This window comes from Argopecten irradians, chromosome 13, assembly GCF_041381155.1.
Source record: "Argopecten irradians isolate NY chromosome 13, Ai_NY, whole genome shotgun sequence".
Classification (NCBI taxonomy): domain Eukaryota; kingdom Metazoa; phylum Mollusca; class Bivalvia; order Pectinida; family Pectinidae; genus Argopecten; species Argopecten irradians.
This window is the reverse complement of record NC_091146.1, coordinates 9,034,811-9,061,184: the sequence shown is the minus strand read 5'-3', so window position 1 is coordinate 9,061,184 and position 26,374 is coordinate 9,034,811. Positions and strand designations below refer to the sequence as shown.

The 26,374-nt window shown below is 36.7% G+C and overlaps 2 protein-coding genes and 1 long non-coding RNA gene across 4 annotated transcripts in view; 2 read left to right on the top strand and 1 right to left on the bottom strand.

The window, feature by feature from the left end:
* LOC138306273 (GRIP1-associated protein 1-like) overlaps positions 1 to 26,374 on the top strand; it is an 81,402-nt gene that overhangs the window by 20,300 nt on the left and 34,728 nt on the right. For both annotated transcript variants that reach the window (XM_069246687.1, XM_069246686.1), the window contains exon 6: positions 476 to 734. In XM_069246687.1, the coding sequence (XP_069102788.1) occupies positions 476 to 734 (259 nt within the window). The remainder of the gene's footprint in view (positions 1 to 475; positions 735 to 26,374) is intronic.
* On the top strand, positions 7,212 to 19,583 carry LOC138306274 (uncharacterized). Its single transcript, XM_069246688.1, has 5 exons — positions 7,212 to 7,307; positions 8,440 to 8,454; positions 14,140 to 14,204; positions 18,849 to 18,918; positions 19,404 to 19,583. Exons 1-5 carry the CDS (start codon positions 7,247 to 7,249, stop codon positions 19,550 to 19,552), a joined length of 360 nt encoding a protein of 119 aa, XP_069102789.1. The 5' UTR covers positions 7,212 to 7,246; the 3' UTR covers positions 19,553 to 19,583.
* Positions 22,001 to 25,302, bottom strand: LOC138305881 (uncharacterized). Its single transcript, XR_011205726.1, has 2 exons — positions 23,079 to 25,302; positions 22,001 to 22,993 (listed from the first exon to the last, which is right to left on the bottom strand). It is a non-coding gene; the product is annotated as an uncharacterized lncRNA (long non-coding RNA).

Here is a 26,374-nt window from a genome sequence, read left to right as displayed (position 1 = left end):
GTTTTCCTTCTGGCTAATATGAGCATTTAATGCTGGTATATGTCCACAGAGCGAGTATTTGAAACATCTAATGCACACATTGCCGTAATTCAATATTGTGTGTATCAAATATTGTAATGTGCGATCATTATTTTCTTTGTAGATCGAGTCGACCTCATGTTTTGTTTACGAAAAAAATGTTGACATTTTCTCTTGGTTTCACAACTCTCGTGTTACTTCGAGATAGTCACGACGATATTCGGAAGAGTTCGGAATGATTCGGTATCTTTCGAGCCTATTTTTCACATGTAATGTTAAAAAGATTGTTTTTACTATTATGATATAATACTTCCAGTGTTGCAACTTTAAAAAAAGTTGTAAAATTAGAAAGTTTAAACCTAGGACAAATATGTAACAAAAACACTGGAACAATTTTCATTTTGACAAAAAGAGCGAAAGTGGTAGACCATACAACTTTTGTTTGTTTAATATGCAGTGACATTCAGAAGCGTTACCAGGAGGTGACCCCAGTGCGGAACAACTTGTTGGCAGCAATCCAGAACATGCAGAGTGCACACAAGTATCTGGATAACATTCCATTCCCCTACTGTAAGCAAGATGAGATAGATACTTTAAGTCATGCTACAGCTAATATTTATACAGACATGACATCGGAAGATAGATCAATACATGCAGGAGAATGCTTTAGCACAACCTATAAACGCTGTGCAGCATTGCTGCAGTGGTTTGATACGGTAAGTATGAATTGTAAACTTGATTCCCTTTATCATACATAAAGATCCATTACATTTTCTCTATCTGTCTATCTGTCCGTGTATGTCAATTCTTCTGTTTCTCTATCCCATATTCTGACTGCGTTCTGACTATACATGTCATTCAGTAATCCCTTCGTTTTTTTTCTGTCCTTTTTCCTGACGTTTGTCTGTCTGTTCATTTTTAGCGTAGAGTTCTGCAGATTTGGCCGATTTGGCCAGAAACATCCTTAGGGGAAGGGAACAGAGTTTGTATACATTTTGGCCCTGATCCACCTGAGGCAGGAGGGGCGTGTCCCACTACGGGAATTATAGGCAAATCTTTTAAATAACTACTTGTCATAGTATTCTGCATGGATTTTAATCAAATGATTTGCCCAGAAACATCCTCTGGGGAAGGGAAACAGAGTTTGTATATATTATGGTGCTGACCCTGGGGACAGAAGGGATATGGCCTAATATGAGATATAGAGGTCAATCCTTTAAATCGCTAATTGCCATAGAGTTTTGCATGGATAATATTCAAATTTCGCTATAAGCATCCTTAGGGGAAGTAGAACAAACAAAGTTTGTATAAATTTGGTTCTGACCCCCGGAGGCAGGAGGGGCGTGGCCCACTAGAAGAAATAGAGGTAAATACTTTAAATCGCTACTAGTCGTAACAATCTGCATGTTTTTTTAACCAAATTTGTCCAGAAACATCCTTGGAGAATGGGGAACAGATCTCGTATAAATTTTGGTGCTGACAACTCGGGGGATGGAACGGTAGTGCCTAATAGGAGAAATAGAGGTAAATACTTTAAATCGCTACTAGTCATAACAATCTGCATGTTTTTTTCACCAAATTTGGCCAGAAACATCCTTTTGGGAAGGGGAACACAGTTTCTATACATTTTGGCTCTGACCCCGTCCTCTGGTGCAGATGATTGGGGCTCAAAAGGGGAAATAGATGTATTTTTTAAAATCCTTCAGAAGACAAATAATGATTCTGTTTACAGAACATTACTTAGTATTACAAACCAGGTGAGCGATACAGGCCCTCTGGGCTTCTTGTTACTTATTCTGTCTGTCTGTCCTGTTTGCATTCCGTGGGCCAGAGGAATGGGGCCAAAAGGTGTTAATTTTGCTGTTTTCATATCAACGGTTTCTTCTTCGATGCTTAGCATTTTATAACACTCATATTGCAAAGTATGGGGCTCACCCACCCGAAAGGGCGGGGTCAGAAGGTCAATTTGATAAGTAGAGCTGAAGAGTCCAGAGTAATGCCTTTTAACTTTGAACTATGCAGGTTATAAATGCAAAAAAGATTAAAATGAAGTGCCTAAGCTTGCATGATTTACTTTAAACATTAGACTCGATAGGTTATACATATGACATTAGTGAAGGACCTTGTATGATTACATTAGACTCGATAGGTTATACATATGACATTAGTGAAGGACCTTGTATGATTACATTAGACTCGATAGGTTATACATATGACATTAGTGAAGGGCCTTGTTTGGTTACATTAGACTCGATAGGTTATACATAGACATTAGTGAAGGGCCTTGTATGGTTCATTAGACTCGATAGGTTATAATATGACATTAGTGAAGGGCCTTGTATGGTTACATTAGACTCGATAGGTTATACATATGACATTAGTGAAGGGCCTTGTATGATTACATTAGACTCGATAGGTTATACATATGACATTAGTGAAGGGCCTTGTATGATTACATTAGACTCGATAGGTTATACATATGACATTAGTGAAGGGCCTTGTATGGTTACATTAGACTCGATAGGTTATACATATGACATTAGTGAAGGGCCTTGTATGGTTACATTAGACTCGATAGGTTATACATATGACATTAGTGAAGGGCCTTGTATGATTACATTAGACTCGATAGGTTATACATATGACATTAGTGAAGGGCCTTGTATGATTACATTAGACTCGATAGGTTATACATATGACATTAGTGAAGGGCCTTGTATGATTACATTAGACTCGATAGGTTATACATATGACATTAGTGAAGGGCCTTGTATGGTTACATTAGACTCGATAGGTTATACATATGACATTAGTGAAGGGCCTTGTATGGTTACATTAGACTCGATAGGTTATACATATGACATTAGTGAAGGGCCTTGTATGGTTACATTAGACTCGATAGGTTATACATATGACATTAGTGAAGGGCCTTGTATGGTTACATTAGACTCGATAGGTTATACATATGACATTAGTGAAGGGCCTTGTATGGTTACATTAGACTCGATAGGTTATACATATGACATTAGTGAAGGGCCTTGTATGATTACATTAGACTCGATAGGTTATACATATGACATTAGTGAAGGGCCTTGTATGATTACATTAGACTCGATAGGTTATACATATGACATTAGTGAAGGGCCTTGTATGGTTACATTAGACTCGATAGGTTATACATATGACATTAGTGAAGGGCCTTGTATGGTTACATTAGACTCGATAGGTTATACATATGACATTAGTGAAGGGCCTTGTATGATTACATTAGACTCGATAGGTTATACATATGACATTAGTGAAGGGCCTTGTATGGTTACATTAGACTCGATAGGTTATACATATGACATTAGTGAAGGGCCTTGTATGGTTACATTAGACTCGATAGGTTATACATATGACATTAGTGAAGGGCCTTGTATGGTTACATTAGACTCGATAGGTTATACATATGACATTAGTGAAAGGCCTTGTATGGTTACATTAGACTCGATAGGTTATATACATATGACATTAGTGAAGGGCCTTGTATGATTACATTAGACTCGATAGGTTATACATATGACATTAGTGAAGGGCCTTGTATGATTACATTAGACTCGATAGGTTATACATATGACATTAGTGAAGGGCCTTGTATGATTACATTAGACTCGATAGGTTATACATATGACATTAGTGAAGGGCCTTGTATGGTTACATTAGACTCGATAGGTTATACATATGACATTAGTGAAGGGCCTTGTATGGTTACATTAGACTCGATAGGTTATACATATGACATTAGTGAAGGGCCTTGTATGGTTTACATTAGACTCGATAGGTTATACATATGACATTAGTGAAGGGCCTTGTATGTTTACATTAGACTCGATAGGTTATACATATGACATTAGTGAAGGGCCTTGTATGGTTACATTAGACTCGATAGGTTATACATATGACATTAGTGAAGGGCCTTGTATGGTTACATTAGACTCGATAGGTTATACATATGACATTAGTGAAGGGCCTTGTATGGTTACATTAGACTCGATAGGTTATACATATGACATTAGTGAAGGGCCTTGTATGGTTACATTAGACTCGATAGGTTATACATATGACATTAGTGAAGGGCCTTGTATGGTTACATTAGACTCGATAGGTTATACATATGACATTAGTGAAGGGCCTTGTATGGTTACATTAGACTCGATAGGTTATACATATGACATTAGTGAAGGGCCTTGTATGGTTACATTAGACTCGATAGGTTATACATATGACATTAGTGAAGGGCCTTGTATGGTTACATTAGACTCGATAGGTTATACATATGACATTAGTGAAGGGCCTTGTATGGTTACATTAGACTCGATAGGTTATACATATGACATTAGTGAAGGGCCTTGTATGATTACATTAGACTCGATAGGTTATACATATGACATTAGTGAAGGGCCTTGTATGATTACATTAGACTCGATAGGTTATACATATGACATTAGTGAAGGGCCTTGTATGGTTACATTAGACTCGATAGGTTATACATATGACATTAGTGAAGGGCCTTGTATGGTTACATTAGACTCGATAGGTTATACATATGACATTAGTGAAGGGCCTTGTATGGTTACATTAGACTCGATAGGTTATACATATGACATTAGTGAAGGGCCTTGTATGGTTACATTAGACTCGATAGGTTATACATATGACATTAGTGAAGGGCCTTGTATGGTTACATTAGACTCGATAGGTTATACATATGACATTAGTGAAGGGCCTTGTATGGTTACATTAGACTCGATAGGTTATACATATGACATTAGTGAAGGGCCTTGTATGGTTACATTAGACTCGATAGGTTATACACATGACATTAGTGAAGGGCCTTGTATGGTTTACATTAGACTCGATAGGTTATACACATGACATTAGTGAAGGGCCTTGTATGGTTACATTAGACTCGATAGGTTATACATTATTGTACATTAGACTCGATAGGGCCATTGTATGTATGGTTACATTAGACTCGATAGGTTATACATATGACATTAGTAAAGGGCCTTGTATGGTTACATTAGACTCGATAGGTTATACATATGACATTAGTGAAGGGCCTTGTATGGTTACATTAGACTCGATAGGTTATACATATGACATTAGTGAAGGGCCTTGTATGGTTACATTAGACTCGATAGGTTATACACATGACATTAGTGAAGGGCCTTGTATGGTTACATTAGACTCGATAGGTTATACACATGACATTAGTGAAGGGCCTTGTATGGTTACATTAGACTCGATAGGTTATACATATGACATTAGTGAAGGGCCTTGTATGGTTACATTAGACTCGATAGGTTATACATATGACATTAGTGAAGGGCCTTGTATGGTTACATTAGACTCGATAGGTTATACATATGACATTAGTAAAGGGCCTTGTATGGTTACATTAGACTCGATAGGTTATACATATGACATTAGTGAAGGGCCTTGTATGGTTACATTAGACTCGATAGGTTATACATATGACATTAGTAAGGGCCTTGTATGGTTACATTAGACTCGATAGGTTATACACATGACATTAGTGAAGGGCCTTGTATGGTTACATTAGACTAGATAGGTTATACATATGACATTAGTGAAGGGCCTTGTATGGTTACATTAGACTCGATAGGTTATACACATGACATTAGTGAAGGGCCTTGTATGGTTACATTAGACTCGATAGGTTATACATAGGACATTAGTAAAGGGCCTTGTATGGTTACATTAGACTGGATAGGTTATACACATATGACATTAGTGAAGGGCCTTGTATGGTTACATTAGACTCGATAGGTTATACATATGACATTAGTGAAGGGCCTTGTATGGTTACATTAGACTCGATAGGTTATACATATGACATTAGTGAAGGGCCTTGTATGGTTACATTAGACTCGATAGGTTATACATATGACATTAGTGAAGGGCCTTGTATGATTACATTAGACTCGATAGGTTATACACATGACATTAGTGAAGGGCCTTGTATGGTTACATTAGACTAGATAGGTTATACATATGACATTAGTGAAGGGCCTTGTATGGTTACATTAGACTCGATAGGTTATACATATGACATTAGTGAAGGGCCTTGTATGGTTACATTAGACTCGATAGGTTATACATATGACATTAGTGAAGGGCCTTGTATGATTACATTAGACTCGATAGGTTATACATATGACATTAGTAAAGGGCCTTGTATGGTTACATTAGACTCGATAGGTTATACATATGACATTAGTGAAGGGCCTTGTATGATTACATTAGACTCGATAGGTTATACATATGACATTAGTGAAGGGCCTTGTATGATTACATTAGACTCGATAGGTTATACATATGACATTAGTGAAGGGCCTTGTATGATTACATTAGACTCGATAGGTTATACATATGACATTAGTGAAGGGCCTTGTATGATTACATTAGACTCGATAGGTTATACATATGACATTAGTGAAGGGCCTTGTATGATTACATTAGACTCGATAGGTTATACATTTGACATTAGTGAAGGGCCTTGTATGATTACATTAGACTCGATAGGTTATACATATGACATTAGTGAAGGGCCTTGTATGATTACATTAGACTCGATAGGTTATACATATGACATTAGTGTTAAAGGGCCTTGTATGGTTACATTAGACTCGATAGGTTATACATATGACATTAGTGAAGGGCCTTGTATGGTTACATTAGACTCGATAGGTTATACATATGACATTAGTGAAGGGCCTTGTATGGTTACATTAGACTCGATAGGTTATACATATGACATTAGTGAAGGGCCTTGTATGGTTACATTAGACTCGATAGGTTATACATATGACATTAGTGAAGGGCCTTGTATGGTTACATTAGACTCGATAGGTTATACATATGACATTAGTAAAGGGCCTTGTATGGTTACATTAGACTCGATAGGTTATACATATGACATTAGTAAAGGGCCTGTATGGTTACATTAGACTCGATAGGTTATACATATGACATTAGTGAAGGGCCTTGTATGGTTACATTAGACTCGATAGGTTATACATATGACATTAGTGAAGGGCTTGTATGGTTACTTTATACATTAGACAGATAGTTATAAATACGACGATAGTGAAGGATCCTCCGTTATGAGGCTACAGGCTACAATGCTGCTGAAGCTGAGAAACACCTGAGGGCCGAGAGGATGAGGCTGCTGAAGGAAATGGCGGATAAACAAAACGTTGTATTTAATGTAGACGAATCAGGTAATTATAACTTACAATTTTGTCAACTAATAATTATAAACATATGCAATTTTTGTTTTATCTCAGCATTATCAGATGGTGGACTATTCAAATCGCCTTTACTCTGTCGTCCGTGTCCGTCCGGAAACAATGCTTGTTACCGCTGTTTCTCAAGCAGAACTCTACGTATATTTCACACATTTTTCATACATGTCCCTTTGGTCCCTAGGAAAGTACGGAAGGGATCTGTCTCAAATTTCATGTGCAGGTTACATTTCCCTATGACCTTATTTTTGTGCATGTTGCATCGTTGGACCGATTGGTGAACGATATGGCTGACTGGCCGCCATCTTGGATTTTGCTAGTTGAAGTTTGTTACTGCTATTTTTTCAGAAAGTACTAATTTAATAGCGATCTGTCTCAAATTTCATATTCAGGTCTGGGATCGATCGATAAACAAGATGGCTAACAGGCCGCTATCTTGGATTTTGATAGTTGAAGTTGTCACCGCTATTTCTTAGAAAGTGCTGAAGCGATCTGTCTTTTACAATTATTATGTAGTCAAAACATGAAATGCAAAGAAAAGATCCCTCTTTCCGTTGTTATACCTGGATCATTCTTTGTTGGGCGCCACGATCCCTCCTCTATCTGACATGGCATGTTTAGGTACAGTAGTTATTTAATGAAGGAAAGAGACACTTTTTTCCTGATATAAAATATAATGCTATGCTCAGTCAACACCAGAGTGTAGTTACTGTAACCCACAAGTAAGGACAGATAATGCCTTTAATGTGTTTAATATCAACTGATGCTTTTCTTATTCTGCTCTTCGTACCTATACACATATAGATATCTTATTGGGCATGTTACCATGTGAAAATCATAAATTAATGAATTTGTTTATGCTTGAATAAATAAAAAAAAATTATGATAACCTTACATTTCTAAACATTAATAACTTTTAAGCTTACTGTATGATAAAATTTATAATAATACCATATGAATATCTCTTTGCGTCTAATAAAATTTATAATAATACCATATGAATATCTCTTTGCGTCTAATAAGATTTATAATAATACCATATGAATATCTAATAGCGTCTAAATTGGATGTTGTCTACTCATTTTAAACGCCGTATATTAATTGAAAGCTTTGAACAGAGGAGGTACGTATTTTGCAAAATCTATTCCATTCACATCCTCAAGTAGTGTTTAGTGAACCATGAACAGTTGTCATATTTGATTAACATCATATGCGCATGGCTTCCGTTACAAAGTACTACGCGTCCCATGTATGCGATGTGCAGCGTGTGTATGAAGTACGCGCGGTGCGTATTTTGCGAGACTGCGGTATATATTCGTGTTGTGTATTCTTATGTAATGGGAGAGTAGTACACAAAGCCATAGACACAGGATGTTAATCAGATTGGAGCAAATCTTTTAGTTCATTCATGGGCATTCTACAGTAGGCTTGTACACTGCACTAATAGCCGTATTGTTGCATTTTCGTTCCCGCATACAATTGTATATATAAGCACCGTCCTATATCATTAACATTGAAATAAGTCCTGTTCTTGTCAATTCTATTGCATTTTGAACTAATTAAGCATTACCTTATGTAGTTCGTATACAAATTAGATGAATATTTTCATTTATTACACGATTTTAGTACTTTAAATGTTGAACCGAAAGAAAGAAAATATGATTGGAAAAATAAGTCTTTTACGAAGACTTACGAAGACTTGATGTCAAGTATCATTAGATGTGTGTATATAATTGAGTACACAATTTAAACAAATACTAATATATGCATGCTGGTCCTGCTTGCACAACAACTTCATAAGTCCCTTCTCAATTCTTAACTTTAAGCATATGCTTAAAATTGGCTTTCACAATTAAACGTTCTTTATTCTCCATTCTCAAATTTAGATTGAAAACGGGGCGATATTTGAGAAGGGTCATGGGCATTCTCAAGTCTGTAATCTCGTTCTTAAATATGGCGGACAGGCATGCATAAAGTCTGCATCGTCTGCATTATATTTTTGGTCCTGTCAATGTGAGTAGATGACATCAACATCCGCTGAAAATGTTTCAAAAAGTTGATTTATAAGACTAATTTTGTTCCAGTTATGTAAAATCATGGAAAGACACTAAGCAACAATTAGCGAGATCTAGCCTAACTTACAAAAGTCATCCTACTTGTGCCTAAGACTAAGAACCTACCGTAACTTAGGCATTCTCTGTCACTTTACAGTATCTATAATCTATCACTTTGTAGCTGATGTGTCCTTCCGATGTCGAACCATTGTTGCCATTGGTTTCTCCTCAAATCAAACACTCAAATGCTGTTTCAAATAAAATTTCGAAAGAATCAATTAAGCTATATATTTAAGTCTCGCAAACTTATAAAGTAAAGACTGTCAGAGCCAATAGCGATGACCGATCATTGTACACCTAAATGTCGCCAAGGACACGTACCTCTGATATTCAAACTACTGATGTCAAAAGCCTTCGACATCCACCAATTCAATATGAACGTTATCTTGTTACTAAACACAATCTGTTTGTACAATTCCTACACCAACATAACTGTAAAATATTCATAATATTCATGGTCGGTAACACTGTATGCTTATCTGTATAAAGAGTCTCATGTGTTGGAAGATTTGTCTCCCTTTATTTTACCATGCAATATATATACGTCCAAATATATCATATGTGTTGTTTTAATTTAGAGAAAAAAAAACTGCAGTTGATAGTGAAGCAGTAAACTATCAAAATCTCAAAACCTATTTATATGCGAAAATGTGTTTTAAGTGTCTACTCTTGCAGAAAAAGGAATATCTTTTTATCATATAAAAAGATTATTTGTTCACAATTCAACGACTTCATCAGACAAAAAAGATAAAAATCTCACTGTTTTGTATTGTATCAATATTTCTTTGTTTAATATTTTATTCAAACAATTATCGGATATATAATTAAATTAATCGCACACCGGCATTTACAGTAAGTTGTAATTGATATAGCTATGATGCCCCCTAACTCCCCAAGTATAGCCTAGTAACTAGCATACATGTACGCATACATATAGATAAGAAACATGTATCCCCGAAGAAATATGAAATACTTAGAGTAAATCAAAGTTTATTCTCACGTTTATCAACTGTAGGATTGAATACGTTCACTATGAATATAATGCTGATATTATTACTTTTTTAAATTAGTTCTTCAATATTGAAACATCAATTGATTGATAGATCCTAAAAACGTCCTTGAACCCAGAAACTGTTTAAATGAAAATAATCCATTATACTATCAGTTTTTAAGAAATCTCATCTAGGACGTACTAAGCATGAGAGTTAATAATTAAGAATTGAGAAGAGGTTTTGTGTAATATGTATTTATAATGGAAGAAAGGGTTTGAACAGTTACGTAGTTGTGCCTTAGTAATCTTATGCTGGTTTTTTTTCTACAATGAATATGTTTAAAAATCACATAAACATTACCTATTATTAAAAAATATCACCATGTCACCACTTGCATGCGTCTATGAAGCTTTACGTGTTATATCTCCTTATATGGATATGGCAATTCTCTATTCCATCCTCTGTAACACTATTTAATTCCTAAGATGACCACACGTAACATAACATGTTTGAGAAATGTAGTTTCTTACTCTACACCCCTAGATCGGTGTTTTTTTTCTACTGGTAACCCCACTGTCCTCTACTAGGTAGACCTTGCCCATGTCCTAAAGTAGCGTGTTTTTCCCAATTTATAATATGAAAAAAAACATAGACAAGTTTAAGTTAAATGATATCTTCATCAGAAATTCTCACTAGCTTATTACAGAATTTGAGCTACAATAAATCAATTTAATGTAACAAAACTCTATAAACAGTTGAAAGAATTAGCATGATTTCAAACAAGGGATGGAAGACATTCGGAAAATAACATTTACGTGTATATTATAGATTGTAATATATTTTGGTGAAATTAATTTGATTACATGTAATACCAGGATTCTAATCAAAATTTATTCTGTTCTAACTTGAGATACTCTTTTCTTCAGGGCTGATAGAGCCAAACGCAACAGCTCGGAGAAAATCCGGCAATTTTTCGGAATTATAACATGATGATTTCCGGAGTAATGCCGAAAATGTCTCGATATGTCGGAGCATCAACGTTGATAGTATTTATCTAGTCGCACACCCATATTGAACCATTTTAAATGACAAAATCTTGGTGTTATTATAGCGTTAAAGATACACAGTAACCAAGATCAAGCCACGGCCATTTGTCTTTTAATGTCAAAAAATAAAACACAAATTGCATGTACTGCATGTAAATAAAAAAGTAGTAAAAATTTGAATAGGTTTCATTTGCATACAGTATAGAATTGTTAAAAATCAAGTCAAGACTCGGAAGAATATACCAGACATTGACGATAAAAATCTAGTTGTAAAAATGTACAAAATATGGAAAATCTAGTAAACCTATCCATTGTCACACTAAACAACAATAATGTATATTCCTCAATTAGCTATTATCTTATTGCCTGCAAAGATTTCTCGTAGTAGTACTGTTTAAAGCTATTATAATAAAACCTTGTTCGGTTGGACGGCTCACACACAGGATGATAAAACCTAAGATTAAAACATACACGCGTTCCACATTTTAGTGAAGAATTGAAGCATTTACATAATTTCTTTATTTTTTTTTCATAACCCAAAGAAACATTTGCTTTCAAACCAGCTTAAAAAACATATATTTCCTTTTAAATCATGCTTTGTGGTTTCATGCTCCAATTTGATGTTTCATTATCAGTTTCTCCATTTCTACTAAAGAGAAATCAGTGAATGGCTCCCGCATTTTTGAGAATTTGTAGTGTCGCACCTAAGTCTGAGAAGTACCTCATAGTGCACCTATCTCCAATGCGCTCCTGTTAGTCTCCGTAGTCGTGCCGCGTGATGAAGTCAGGCGTATGCAGTCAGTCACGTCTGTGGTCGTTTCGTCACCAGTCGGGGAGTGAGCTGCGATATAATAAAACATTACGTTTTTTCGGATATGCTTCTTATCCCAAAACTACTGTAACCAAATTTGTTGATTTATGAAATTTGCCAGTAGAAAGTCCTGCTCCCCATAGCCATAAGGTCAATTAAAAAATCGCTTTTGGAAGAATTACATTGGTCAGCCTAGGCCACCTCCAGGAGACATGAAAGGCGGTGGGGCTACTGTCTATAAATACGCTAAAAAAGGTGCGTCAATTATAGGCTGTATAAACTTCAAAATTCTTCTTCTGAAATTCGTCCAGAAAGGTTAGAATCAAATAATCTTCATAGATTAAAAGGTTTCTTGAGGTACTTTACAAAAAATTTGTGAAATTTATATGACCTGGGGTCTCATGTTCTCCCTCCCCCTAGGGAGGCGCGTCATGTTTGCGATAGTTTATAGGGAAAAACACATTTTTGAGCATTATTTGGTTATTTGTAATAGGAAAATAAGTCAAATTGTGTCAGAATTATCAGTATGAGAAGGTTCATTGAATCCCTATCTAACAATTTTTCCACGACTGACCTCCAGGGGCCTGAGAGGTGGGCCAAAAGGGGGTCAAATAGGCTAAAACTTCAAAAATCTTCTTCTGAAATTTCCAGAAATAAATAGAATCAAATACTCTTCATAGATTAAAAGGTCTTGAGGTCCTTAACAAAAATTGTGAATTATTTTATGACCTGGGGTCTCACGTTCCCCCCCTGGGGAGGGGATCAAGTTTACTATAGTTTATAACAGGGAAAGGATATTTTTGAGCATTATTTGGGCATTTGTAATAGGAAATAAGTCAAATTGTTGTCTGAATTATCAGTATGAGAAGGCCATTTTATCATATTAAACAATTTTTCCACGTCTGACCTCAGGGGCCTGAGAGGTGGGGCTTAAAAGGGGTAAAAATAGGCTAAAACTTCAAAAATCTACTTATGAAATTCCAGAAATGGTAGAATCAAATACTCTTCATAGATTAAAACGGTCTTGAGGTCCTTTACAAAAAATTGTGAATTATATGACCCTGGGTCTCACGTTCCCCCTGGGGAGGGGATCAAGTTTACTATCAGTTTATATAGGGAAAACACATTTTTGAGCATTATTTGGTCGTTTGTAATAGGAAATAAGTCAAATTTTGTCAGAATTATCAGTATGAGAAAGGCCATTTAATCCTATTAATAATTTTTCTTCGACTGACCTCTAGGGGCCTGAGAGGTGGGGGCCAAAAGGGGTTAAATAGGCTAAAACTTCAAAAATCTACTTATGAAATTCCAGAAATGGCAGAATCAAATACAAATACTCTTCATAGATATTGAAAGGTCGTGAGGTCCTTTACAAAAAATGTGAATTATATGACCCTGGGGTCTCAGGTTCACCCCCCCCCCCTGGGAGGGGGATCAAGTTTACTTTAGTTTATATAGGGAAAAACACATTTATGAGCATTATTTTCTTAATTTTCAATAGGTCAAACATGGTTAAAATCATTACCCTGTGATAGCATCATCATATCCATATTGGTCTCTAGTCAACCTCCAGGGGTAGATGGGCAGGGCCAAAAGGGGTCAAAATGACTAAAATAAGAAAAAAAAAAAATCTTCTGAATTCACAGATTTGATGGAACCAAAACTCTTCATAGATTGAAAAGTCAGTTATAAAATCACGGACTGGTTTCAAGGGCCTGATGGTCCCAATATATAGTGTTTTTGTGTCTTTGTTTCATTTTGTATCACAGAAACTCAGGTGACTGCTAAGGCCCAGGGGCCTCTTGTTATGTTATGGAGGTAAAGTGCATCTTTGGCTTATTTCAGTTAAACACAAGGATGAATCTCAAGGAATGCAAGGATCAGATATAAAAAAACCAGTTGGAGATGTGGTAAGTAACCTTAATATATATAATGTGGGCAATTAAAACAGGCCTGGAAGCTGTGTGCCTGAATAGAGTGCATAATACAATATCAAACATTCATTCGAATGAAACGACATCAAGGCTTAGCCTGATTGTATGTTTCATTCAATAGTAAATTTTATTATATATCATATTATAAATATTTTAGGATGATTTTAAGAGGCACCTTTTGAAATCGTTTTATCATAATTCGCTAGAAAAGCTGGTTAGTAAACTAACATTCTTAGCGAAGGTACTATCAGGGAGAACTCATTAACTGATTCGAACTTGACAATATCAAAACAAAAATGTTCACTCACAACGCATTACAAAAAACATTAATGACAACGTATATAAGTACAGTGTAAATCACAAAACGAAAATAATTTAATTTTGATTGTAACATCTTTAATTTGCTTAAAAAATATGTTATCGGCCCATAACGCGTAAACAACTGACGTCGCCGTTTATAAACGTCATATTTGATTGGTTGATACGGTAATGCAATAGTAACCAAGTGAAAATAGTTAATCACTCAAAATGGTATTACATAACATTTTTAGCTCACCTGGCCCGAAGGGCCGGTGAGCTTATGTTCCATGGCGCGGCGTCCGTCGTCCGTCCGTCGTCCGTCCGTCCGTCGTCTTTTAACTTTCCTTTAATTCGTACTAGTATAGAGTTCTGCACTGGATTGTAACCAAATTTGGCACAAACATCTTGGGGGAGGGGGAACAGAAACTTGTATAAAATTTTGAGCTCTGGTCCCCCTGGGGGTAGGAGGGGCGGGGCCCCATAGGGGAAATAAGGTAAATCCCTTTAAATCGCTATTGTCGTAGAGTCTGAATGGGAATGTAATAATTTGGCCACAACACATCCTATATGGAAGGGGAACAGAACTTGTATATAATTTTGGCTCTAACCCCCCGGGGGCGCAGGAGGAGGCGGGGTCCAATAGGGGGTAATAAAGTAAATCCTTTAAATATCGCTTCTCGTCATAGTAGTCGTTGAATGGAATGTAACGCGCAAAATTTTGCCACTAAACATCCTTGAGGGAAAGGGAAAACAGAACTTGTTTATAGAATTTGTTGGCTCCTGGTCCCGCCCAGTGGACGGCAGATGAGGGAGGGGGCGGGGGCAAAATATGGGTGAATAGCGAGGTAAATCCTTAGTTTTCATTTAGAAGCGTAACTAGTAATAGCAGTTTACGACATGGAATTGTAACCCACAAATTTCGGCACACAGGTATCAATCCATCCGGCGAGGGAGGCATGGGGCTAGCAGAACTTGTATAACTGCTGCTTCTGTGCTCTTGGTACCCCGGCCACTGGGCGGCCAGGAGTCAATGGGGGTTAGGGCCCGTCCGGCCCATAGGGGTGAAATTAGAGGTTTTTAAATAAAAAATCCTTTTGAAAAAAAAAAAAAAAAAAAAAATCGCTTCTAGTCGTATAGAGTGCTACTGAATGGAATTGTAATCGCAAATTTGGCCACAAACATCCTCGGCCGGTGAAGGTGGGACTGACCTTGGAAGAACTTTGGGCTCTGTACGCGGATCCCCGCGACGAGGTGGCTAAGGGTAGGAGGCTGGGCCCGCCCCGTACCAAGCAGGGGAGGATAATAGAGGTAAATCCTTTAAAATCTCTTACTTTAGTCATAGAGCTCTACATGGAATGTAACCAGAATTTGGCTCCAACAAACATCCTTCGGTGGTGAGGGGGGGGGAACAGAACTTGTTATTAAATTTTGGCTCTCTCTGAACCCCTGTGGGCAGTGATGGGGCGCAGGACCCCCCATTATTGGGGGACTAATAAAGGTAAATCACCTTTAAATCGATCTGTACTAGTCATTGAAGTTCTGAATGGTGTTGTAACCAAAATTTTTGGCCACCAGGACTTCTTTGGGGGAGGGGGAAACGTTAATATGTTATAAATTTGGCCTCTCTGTCTCCACAGGGGCAGGAAGCTTGGATGTGCGGAGGGCCGCTACAAATGTTGGGCGTAAGTAAATAGAGGGTAAAATTCGCTTTTAAACTCGCTACTAGTCATAGAGTTTTGAAATGGATTGTAATCAAATATTTGGCACACAAACATACCTTGGGGGAAAGGGGAATCAGAACATTGTATAAATTTTGGCTCTGCTCTGACCCCGTGGGCCAGGGAGGGGGGGAGACCCATTAGGGATAGTAGAGGTAAATCCTTTTAATCGATATACTAGTCATAGAGTTCTGAATGGATTGTAACCAAAAAGTTGAGCCACAAAACATCGCTTGGGGGGAGCCCGGGAATCGAACTTGTTCTTAGAGTTTTGGCTGTCTCTCTGATCTCCCCGGGGCGCAGGAGGGGCGGGGCTTCACTCAAGTAGGGGAAATAGAGGTAAATCCTTTAAATCGCTTACTAGTCTTAGGAGTGTTTGCATGGATTGTGACCAAATTTGGCCACGCAAAACATCCTTGGGGAGAAGGGGAACACAGAGACTTGTATAAATTTTGGCTCTGACTCCCAAGGGCAGGAGGGGGGGGCGGGGCCCAATAGGGGAAATAGAGCAGTAAATCCTTTAAATCGCTGACTAGTCATAGAGTTCTGATTGGAATGTAACCAAATTTGGCGCACAAACATTCCTTGGGGTGTTTGGGAGATATCAGAATCTTGTCATAAATTCTTGGGACTCTGTCTGTACACACTACCGGGGGTCAGGTGGAGGGTGGGGGGGGGGCCCAATAGGCTAGAAGAGGATGGTAAAATCCTCTGTAAATCGCTACTAGTCATAGAGTTCTGCATGGATTGTCTGTAACCCAATTTTGGCCACACAACCATCCTTGGGGGGAAGGGGAACAGAACTTTGCTTTATAAAATTTTGCGACTCTGGCACCCAGGGTGTGCAGGGAGGGTGGCGGAGGCCCAATAGGGGAAATAGAGGGTAAATCCTTAAATCGCTATAGTTCATTAGAGTTCTGCATGGATTGTAACAAATTGGCCAGACAAACATCCTTGGGGGAAGGGGAAACAGAACTTGTATAAATTTTGACTCTTGCCCCCCGAGGGCAGGGTCAGGTGGGGCCCAATTAGGGGAAATAGAGGTAAATCTTTAAATCAATTCTTGTCCTAGAGTGTTGTTGGATTGTGACCAAATTTGGCCATAAACATCCTTGGGGGAAGGGGAACAGAACTTAAATTTTGGCTCTGACCCCCTGGGGGCGGGAGGGGTGGGGCCCAATAGGGGATTTAGAGGTTAATATTAAAATTCCTTCAGGAAAAGAAACAAGAACCTGTATTCAGAACATTATTGGCTATTACAAACCAGGTGAGCGATACAGGCCCTCTGGGCCTCTTGTCTTTTGTTACTATTGAGGTGTTTTATCTACTGTTGTAAGCAAAGGGAGACTACCCTATTTTTGTTATGGGTAAGCCGTATCTGTGTCATTATAAAAAAAATAGAAAAAGCTGGGTTTACTCTTACACTTTAAAAAGAGAGAGAAAATTAGAAAAATATTGAAATTAATCATGGATTTAATTCAATAGGAAATAAAGCAAAATATCTTTTTTTTATGTATGAATTTAAGACTTACACATGTTTTTATGGATCGATACACTATAGAAATCTGATATGCAAATATCTGAATTTGGATTTGGACATGTATTGATATATCACATGTGTAATATTACATATGATTGAATAAAAAAAGTATATGAGAAAAAAGTGGTATTACATATAAAGATATTAAATTAAAAGAACTAAGCTTTAATTACAAATGTATTTTGATGTATGGTGACGTAACACACACATTTAAGTGTGCCCTCACCAGTCGTAATTTGTTTATAGTACACTCCGATTTCTGTGTCATATCCATTACATAGAATATATATGTAAGATATACATAAACGTGTATTGCAAAAGCAAGATCATATATATATATATATATATAATAATAACCTTACCATATTCCAATTTATAATTATTTGATATTAATGAAAACACAAAAAAAAAAAAATACCCAGACATCCGGAAAAACAAAGGTGTTTTTTTCATTCACAAAAACCGTCAGCTAATTCAATACCAAGATAGAGTAAATATTTCAATTAAAGTTATATGTACGGTATTTTTTATACTCACGAATCAAGATGATCTTTTAATATGTTATTCATCACCAGAAATTACCAACTTTTTGAAAATTACAGTGCTTTCAATGCATAGGTTTTAATTTTACATGTACAAATAAGAGCTGAAAATGATTTTTGGCAGTACTGCCAAAAATCATTTATTTACATTAATAGTGATGTGAAATGAGTACATAAAGTGAGACCATGAAGCCAAATTGTGGTCTACAATATCATTACACATTTTTACAATGTTTTCAGTCATTGTAAAGTGACTTCTTCAGGTATGTTTTCATTTAAACATGTTTAAGGCATAAAAACAGCAATTTTACAGTACAAAATTTCTGTGTTATAACTAACGTTAATAAGTCATCTGAAGCCATTTGAATGATTTTTATAGCTTTATTCATCAAACCTTCTGGTTTTTAATAAATTAATGATGAAAAAATAGCATGTCAAAATTATCGCCCAGTTACACCACATACAACTTTAACTGAAGAGGATAGAATTTTAAGATATTGTATTTGATTTCTGTCGTTAGCAAGAGGATAATACACCAGCTCCCGTGCAACGCAATATCGCGGCGTTACCGTCCCAGGATGAAATCTTCGGTAAGTATTGATTCGCTGCTATATTCGAGCTACAGAAAATAAAAATGCATGTAATGCTTGGGAGAATTAAATGTGATTTGCTGATTGTATTTCATGACACGATTTGTAGCAATATATGATAGAATAAAAATAGTCTATCAAATACTGAAATAATACCCCCAGCTGCATTCTTACTTATTACATTATTTTCCATTTTATTCTTGGGTTCGTGGGTATATTCAAGTTTGCAAATATCGGAGGTTGCCGTTGGGTAGCTTATCGAAATTGGGAATGGATCGGGAATCATACGATCAGTGATGAAAAAAGTATTAAACCATTCTGATGCGGACGAGCATATATACAGTATTTATCTGCGCCTCTCCAGAGGGCACATGTACAGGACACACCCAATCTATCAGGAAATAACGTTATTTTTGTTTTATTTATTTTTGCTTGCTTCTGTATGTTATTGTCGATAGTGACAGATAAGTTATTTCGATCCTCAGGCAATATGGAGGAATTGAAAAAGAAACATGACCAAAGAATTGGAGAATACCAAAAGATTGAAGAAATGAACAAAGCTCGTGTTGCCCAAGGATTGGAGGAGAAACTGGCTCAGAGAAGGCAACGGAGAATGGAACAAAGAGCGTCCTGATTGGTCAATAATTACATATTCAAATTAAATGAGATTTTATAACTGTTAAATGGAACATTATTGAAAGGAATACTTGTAAAGGATTTTCTCATGCTATGGAGATGTAATACAAATCTCTGTGAATATTCTACTATTATAGATATTCGCTTTAAAATTTCGAATTCATTGAGCGTTTTGAGTAGATCTCGTTTCTCGTGTAATATTTTGGAAATCTATGTGGAGTTATGGATTACAAATTGGATGGTCTTTTCTCTTTCTAATGACGACGCTATGTTATATTCACAGGAGATATATTGTTTTTAGATATGGAATTATCTTTCTCTAATAAATACGCAAACTATTCTTATCTTTCTGCTGAACTTTTGATCATAACACAAATCGTTCCGAATGAACTTTCCAGCATTGACATCCATATGATAACTGCAATACAAACCATAGCTGATTTGAAGGCCATGTTTCATCGAAATTATAACTATGAAGATTCCATACGGACTCCTTATATAAAGAGATTGATGAATTTGTTTTGTGTTAAATGTTTCGTGTAATGTGAAATTTCAGTAGTGCTTTAGATTCTAACAAAGTAATGTTTTCTTTCTAGATACTATATTTATATGATGCTTGTGATATACTTCAAACTTTACCAAATATACAAACTGAAATCTATGTAGGATCAATGTTGTTAAAGTTACAGTTCAAATGAATTCGTTTTTAACTCCATGTACCTGGGGATTATATTAGCATGAAAAACATTGTTTTTAAAGCGTATCCATGTCCAGTAAATGGGAATTTGAGCCACCGCAAATAAAGAACCATGGCTTTGTATTGAATACAATGGTATTGTTGTTATAAACAAAGTAGCTGGAATGGAGTTTTTTTTTCTACAATTTGTATGTGTTTTTGACAATTCTTCAAATGACCGATTCATCATAATAGATAGATGAAGATTTAACAGTAGAAATTAAATGCGTCCTTATTCACAGAATTGACTACATCATAGTTGTTGAGTATTGTTTCATTTTGTTTAGTGTAGGGTAAATCATAATATACTATATAGAGATAATTAGAACTCTAACTATCTTTGATATCGCGACAAAACAATCGATATTTGATTGGTTTTATTTATTTTTTCTACTTAAAATATTTGTTTCTTGTTATTATTTGTAATTACATATGTTTATACTTGTTCAAATGTAATACTGTTATTGTATATCTACCGTCCATAACTAGTTCTGGGTGACGAGTTTGAATCCCACGTGTGGTATGTGACAGGGTATGTTACAGGGGCTGACACTGGTTCACGGTTTTTGAAAAATCCGGGAACTCCTGCTTTTCTAGACAGCCCAACGAGGAACCACCTGTAACCCCCTGTTCGTCCTTACAAGACCATGATGGCTCATAGGAGGTTTATCTAATCAATCCAAAGCAAAACCGTAATTAGCCTCTTATTGATAAATAGGGTAACTTAGACATTCTTGTATAACATAGTATTTGTGCCAATGCCTTATCGAAAACACGTGAAAGATAGATCCCGATTTTACAGTAAGTTTCTTCAACAAGCGTCTTACAAAAAAAGTCTAAAGGTACCCCGAGTATAAGATTTTATTTATCACATGAACTAGTATTTATATAAATATATGTAAAAATATAGACGAAACTTTCAATTTCGTGTCTATATAATAGTGGTGAAATCAGGACTCGAAATTTTGACTGACAATCGGTGAAGTCATATTTTTATTTTAACGTCATTATTACATGTGACGTCACAAATAGGGTTATTTTACACACGGTCTTATGAATATTTATGACATTGGCGTATGCCGTGACTTGATTGGGTCAATTATGTGATAAATATATAGGTTGTTTTTTTATATGGGTAAACTTTACACCATAGCTCAATATTGATTGTTTTATATCATGGTGTTGTAGAACTCTTACTTTTGTAGCGGGAATCTGAAGTATGTCGCGCTGGATCAAGTGCGCTTTTACAAGCATATGTGATGGTCTTTAGATCCTGTATGGCCTTGACGTTCACCATAAAGTAACCTACTTATAATGCTAATTCATTATTGCGCTATCATGTAACTTCAGATCAAATATTGGTCTTAAATTTAAAGTTTGATTGAACCAATAAGTACAGGTACATTACATGATTTTATTTATGTGAGGTATTTTACAAGTTTTCTTATTTCAGAAATGTGTCCATATAACCTTTTTAAATGGGGTTAATTTATTCAATTTTCCAGTATTTCTTATGTAATGTAGATAACGTTAAGTAATGTAGCTGTAACGACTTGTTTCGCTACGACCGCAGTCATTAGCGTAGAGTAAGAATGATACAATTAATTTGTTTTGCTCCCTGGGTTCGACTGCCGCGTTAGCTTGCAGATTCCTATGTCTCGCTACAATATTCAAAGGTACTAGTGAGTATGGACAATGGACGACATCAAATTCATTTAACAGTTTATTAATATTTAACATGTGTAAAGATGACAACAAGAAAATACCCGCGTGGCTCAGTGGGAAGTACTGTGAAATGGACAATTTTGCTGCTAATATTCTCACGTTTTCGCTACCAGAATTAACTCCTACCCATCAATGAAAGACCGAGCACGTGGCGCTACACACCGGGCCGATTATCGATAGTTTAACCTCCAATTTCACAAACACCGTTCTCCAGCGAAGATTCTCAAAATATCTCCTTAACGGTTAACCCCGAAACTCAACACAGGAGGCTCCCACTCTTTTCCAGCCTACCAACGGCTCTCAACACAAGAGTGAAGACTTTTAAATACTATCGAAACCCGTCTAAAAGCGAGACATGCCAAGTCCGACATTGCACAATTTCACAAGTATTTCAACCTCAAAAATATAGCAAAAATATCGACTGACAGCGAAAAATACACACACAGTAATGTTGATGCATTTCCATACTATACGATAACAGCAAATTAGGGAAAGGATGGGCGACAAATATATAAAAATTACATAGGTTTCAAAAACACAACCCTCACCTCTCAAGGCCCGGTAGAAAAACTGAAAGCCTCGGCGCAGTCCCGAGATCTCGTGCACAGCAAATTCCCGCCAAAGTCTCGGTTAATATAATTTCCGGAATATATAGCAACGAAGCGCACCGCAGCTTCGTTACATACCCCCCAACCACCTAGACAGGCTGCGACCCGTAGCCGTAAAACTGATCCAAGGGAGATAATTTGGAAAAAAAAATAACCCAAAAAGTTCCTAACAAAAGTTGAAACATTTAAAGCCAAAAGTAAGATGCACAAATTTCGAATTTGGAAGTATCCAGTTCACGAACTCGAACTAGAATAAAAAAAATAGAATGGAAAAAACCAAACTAAATTTTAAAGAACCTATCTATCCTGTTCACGAACTCGAACTAGAATAAAAATAGAATGGAAAAAACCAAACTAAATTTTAAAGAACCTATCTATCCAGTTCACGAACTTGAACTAGAATAAAAAAAAAAAAAAAATAGGATGGAAAAAAAAAAAACTAAATTTTAAAGAACCTATCAAGGGGAGGTAATTTAAGGAAAGAAAAACCTTAAGTTCACAAAATCAAACATCTCTTAATAAAGGGAGGTAATCCAAGAAAAAAAAATAAAATTCCAAAATTTTGCACAAAGACAAACATGCCTTAATAAGGAAACGTCAACTAAGGAAAAAGAAAAAGAAAAAAAAACTACCTATATTGTCCCCCCAACCACCTAGACAGGATGCGACCCGCAGCCACTAACAACTTACTGCACGAAAAAAAATAATGTGAGAACTGCATCAACATACCGCGGCCATTCTAAACAGGAGATAGAACATGTCATTATCCTTCAATTGTTCCTCACTGGCCAAAATCTCCATCATAACATGTACAACAACAAAAAAACAAAACAAAACAATTGTACAACAAGGTACCAAAAAAAACAAAGGAGGTGGACTCTCTATATAACAATTATCCTGAAGTGGAATTGGGATTTAAAAAGATAACAATCATCCCAATGCCAGTACACAATATTAATTATATCACATCACAAGTATAGAACATGTACAAGTATCACCGATTAATTATCCCTAAGATGTTCAACATTGATATTCTTGCTAAATAACCACAATGCTAGCGCATCAAAGGTTAAGACAATGAAAGTATTATATTTCATCAAGCAATCCTGTACAAATCTACGTATTTTCATTTTCAACCAATTACACAAGTATTTCCTTATCTTTTATTTATCTTTATGGTTTTTTTCCCCAGATATTTAATTATTATATCTTTATTTCGTAACACCACTGGTACGTACCCGAAAACCTCCACTTTAAACAACCCTGTTGTATTAAATGTAGCATTGTCAGAGACAAGCTATGAAACCCCCAGACAGCTCAGAGAGTCACATGAGTTATGTGCCCTTGGTATAGGTAGTAGCTGGTGGCTAGCAAACTTCAATACTCAGCTCACCTGTAATATCACTTATTTTCTCTACGAGTACATCAATCACATCTGCTTAGTAGCGATTATATATATATAGCTTAGGGCATGGTTGTTTTTCATTTCTTTTCTTTTGTATTTCTTTCTCTTTGTATACTTGTTTTACAGCCCTAGCAATCAACTGCAGATGCCTCGTATATATATATATTGTACTACCACCTGACGTATGTACAATGCCAAGTGACCTCGGAGCAGACTGGAGAATTTCAGCGCAGAAATGGGTGCTAAAAGAATTGTAACAGGCACCCTTGCTTACTTTTGCAATAAATGTATATTAGAAGATGTTGTCGAGTATTACAATGGTGAGACCATAATAATTGTTATTGTGAAATGGACATCAATCAGCAATTGATTTTACCCCTAACATATATATTTGCACGCGTTACACTTTCCGCTGTGCAAAGTTAGACACCACCAAACATAACTTAGAGAGTTGAATAATTTTCCAAGGCAGAAAAAGTTTAAGCTCCATGTCCCGGAACTCCGTACACGAAAACTTTAAGATTATAGATAAACGTAATAATCCCTTGCTGTCATTAACCTTGTGGGTTTCACAAGATTCCAGCATTTATATAAAAAAAAAAAACAGAACAATGTCCCAAGAGTCTTTTAACCAAGTTAAATTTCCTTAATACTTTAAGACTATTCCAAAATCAGAAAAGTACCCATAGATAATTTTTCTTTCTGCCTTGGACACCACCTCCTTTTTACACGACTTTAGAACAAAAGGAAAAAAATATGACATTATGGGAAAAAAAAGTACACAAATACAAAAACATACAATTAACAAAACAAAGTTTTCCACCGGGCCCTAAACGATCCTACAAGACTGGGGAAGCCACTCTTATGATTTTACTTAACCCAACTCGAATGAAAATTTGGGGTCGACCAGAGACTTTTCCCGTTACTTATATAGCTCCCTCCCAAACTAATTAAGTCTGACCACGTGAGTACAAGACCCCAGTGTTGGTCGTATCAACTCTAACCACCAGAACCATAGTCCCCACAGTGGCCAGAATACCTAACAGCCAAAAATACCCACCCCAACAATTTTGAATAGGAGAAGTCCTTGTTAGGGTTACCTCGAGGTGTTGGTCATGTTAACTCTTACCCCCCGCTGAGACACCCCCAACCACCTGGACCTTCTCCCTAACTAACTACAATTATACCTACAGTCTTATCTACATGCCCCTGGTCGCCCCCACCAATTACACCTAACATTATATACCCCCCCCCCCCGGTTCACCTACATTACAACCCCCATTATATAGACAATATTATAAACAGCCCCCCCCCCCCCAATTATACCTAACACTACATGACTATAGCCATATTTAGCCTACCAATAACAAAGAAAAAAAATATAAAACAGATATGAACATTTCAGGAATACTTATCAATACATTGAAATTTGAATGTTCACTATGCACATTATCCAATAGTTCTGATGCCCCCTGGGGGAAGGGATATTCAGGGGTCGACACGGTGTCCTCCAGACCCCTGTGCTGCGCGGTTCGGGGTTATTACCCTGCCCGATCGGGCCCAAACTATAATGTTCTCCTTGTGTACCACTGAAATTCCCTGGAATCAAGTACTGGGGTTTTTTGTTACCCTGGCCAGCAGCAACACCCCAATGTCCCGACACTTATCACATCAAGTTCCCTCCGGGCACTTTATATCACACTTTGTACTCCAGGAATAACAGTTAGGACGTCTGGGTCCAGGCAGGGCCGCACGCATTGCCCCAAACCACGTTGACGTTGTGGATCCGGCAACGACACAGGGGCCTGGGTCCTCTTCCTTAGTTCCTCCCCCCAGGTCAGGGGCATCAGTATACAGCAGATATGAAAAAAAAAATTGAACAACAAATGTTAGTCCTCTCTATCAGCTTGTAATATCAATACTATTAAATAACAACAACCCCTCAAATATCCAAATTACAAGTTTGTATTTTCAGCACTGGCCTTATCAGTTTCGAAATTTAACTCTCTAACCCCATATCAGTTACTACAATAAATCCTACTTAGTCCCCTTTACCCATGAGCGGCCTCCCCAGTAATACTGTCGCCCATCCTTCCCCCATGCCCTGTTACACGACACCTCCCATGAGCATTCGCAATGAAAGTTTTACACAGGATTGTAAAGCCTATATTTCATTTCCAAAATCCGCACTGTCCACATTCCCACCAGTACTAACGTGAAACGCCTACACAAGTTCCGTTAATCAAGCTAACCAGACTAAATCTAGAATACAATAGAGAAACACAGTGCAAGCTATAAATAGCTCACACCTGAGAAATTATACACACAAGCGTAACCACTCAACCG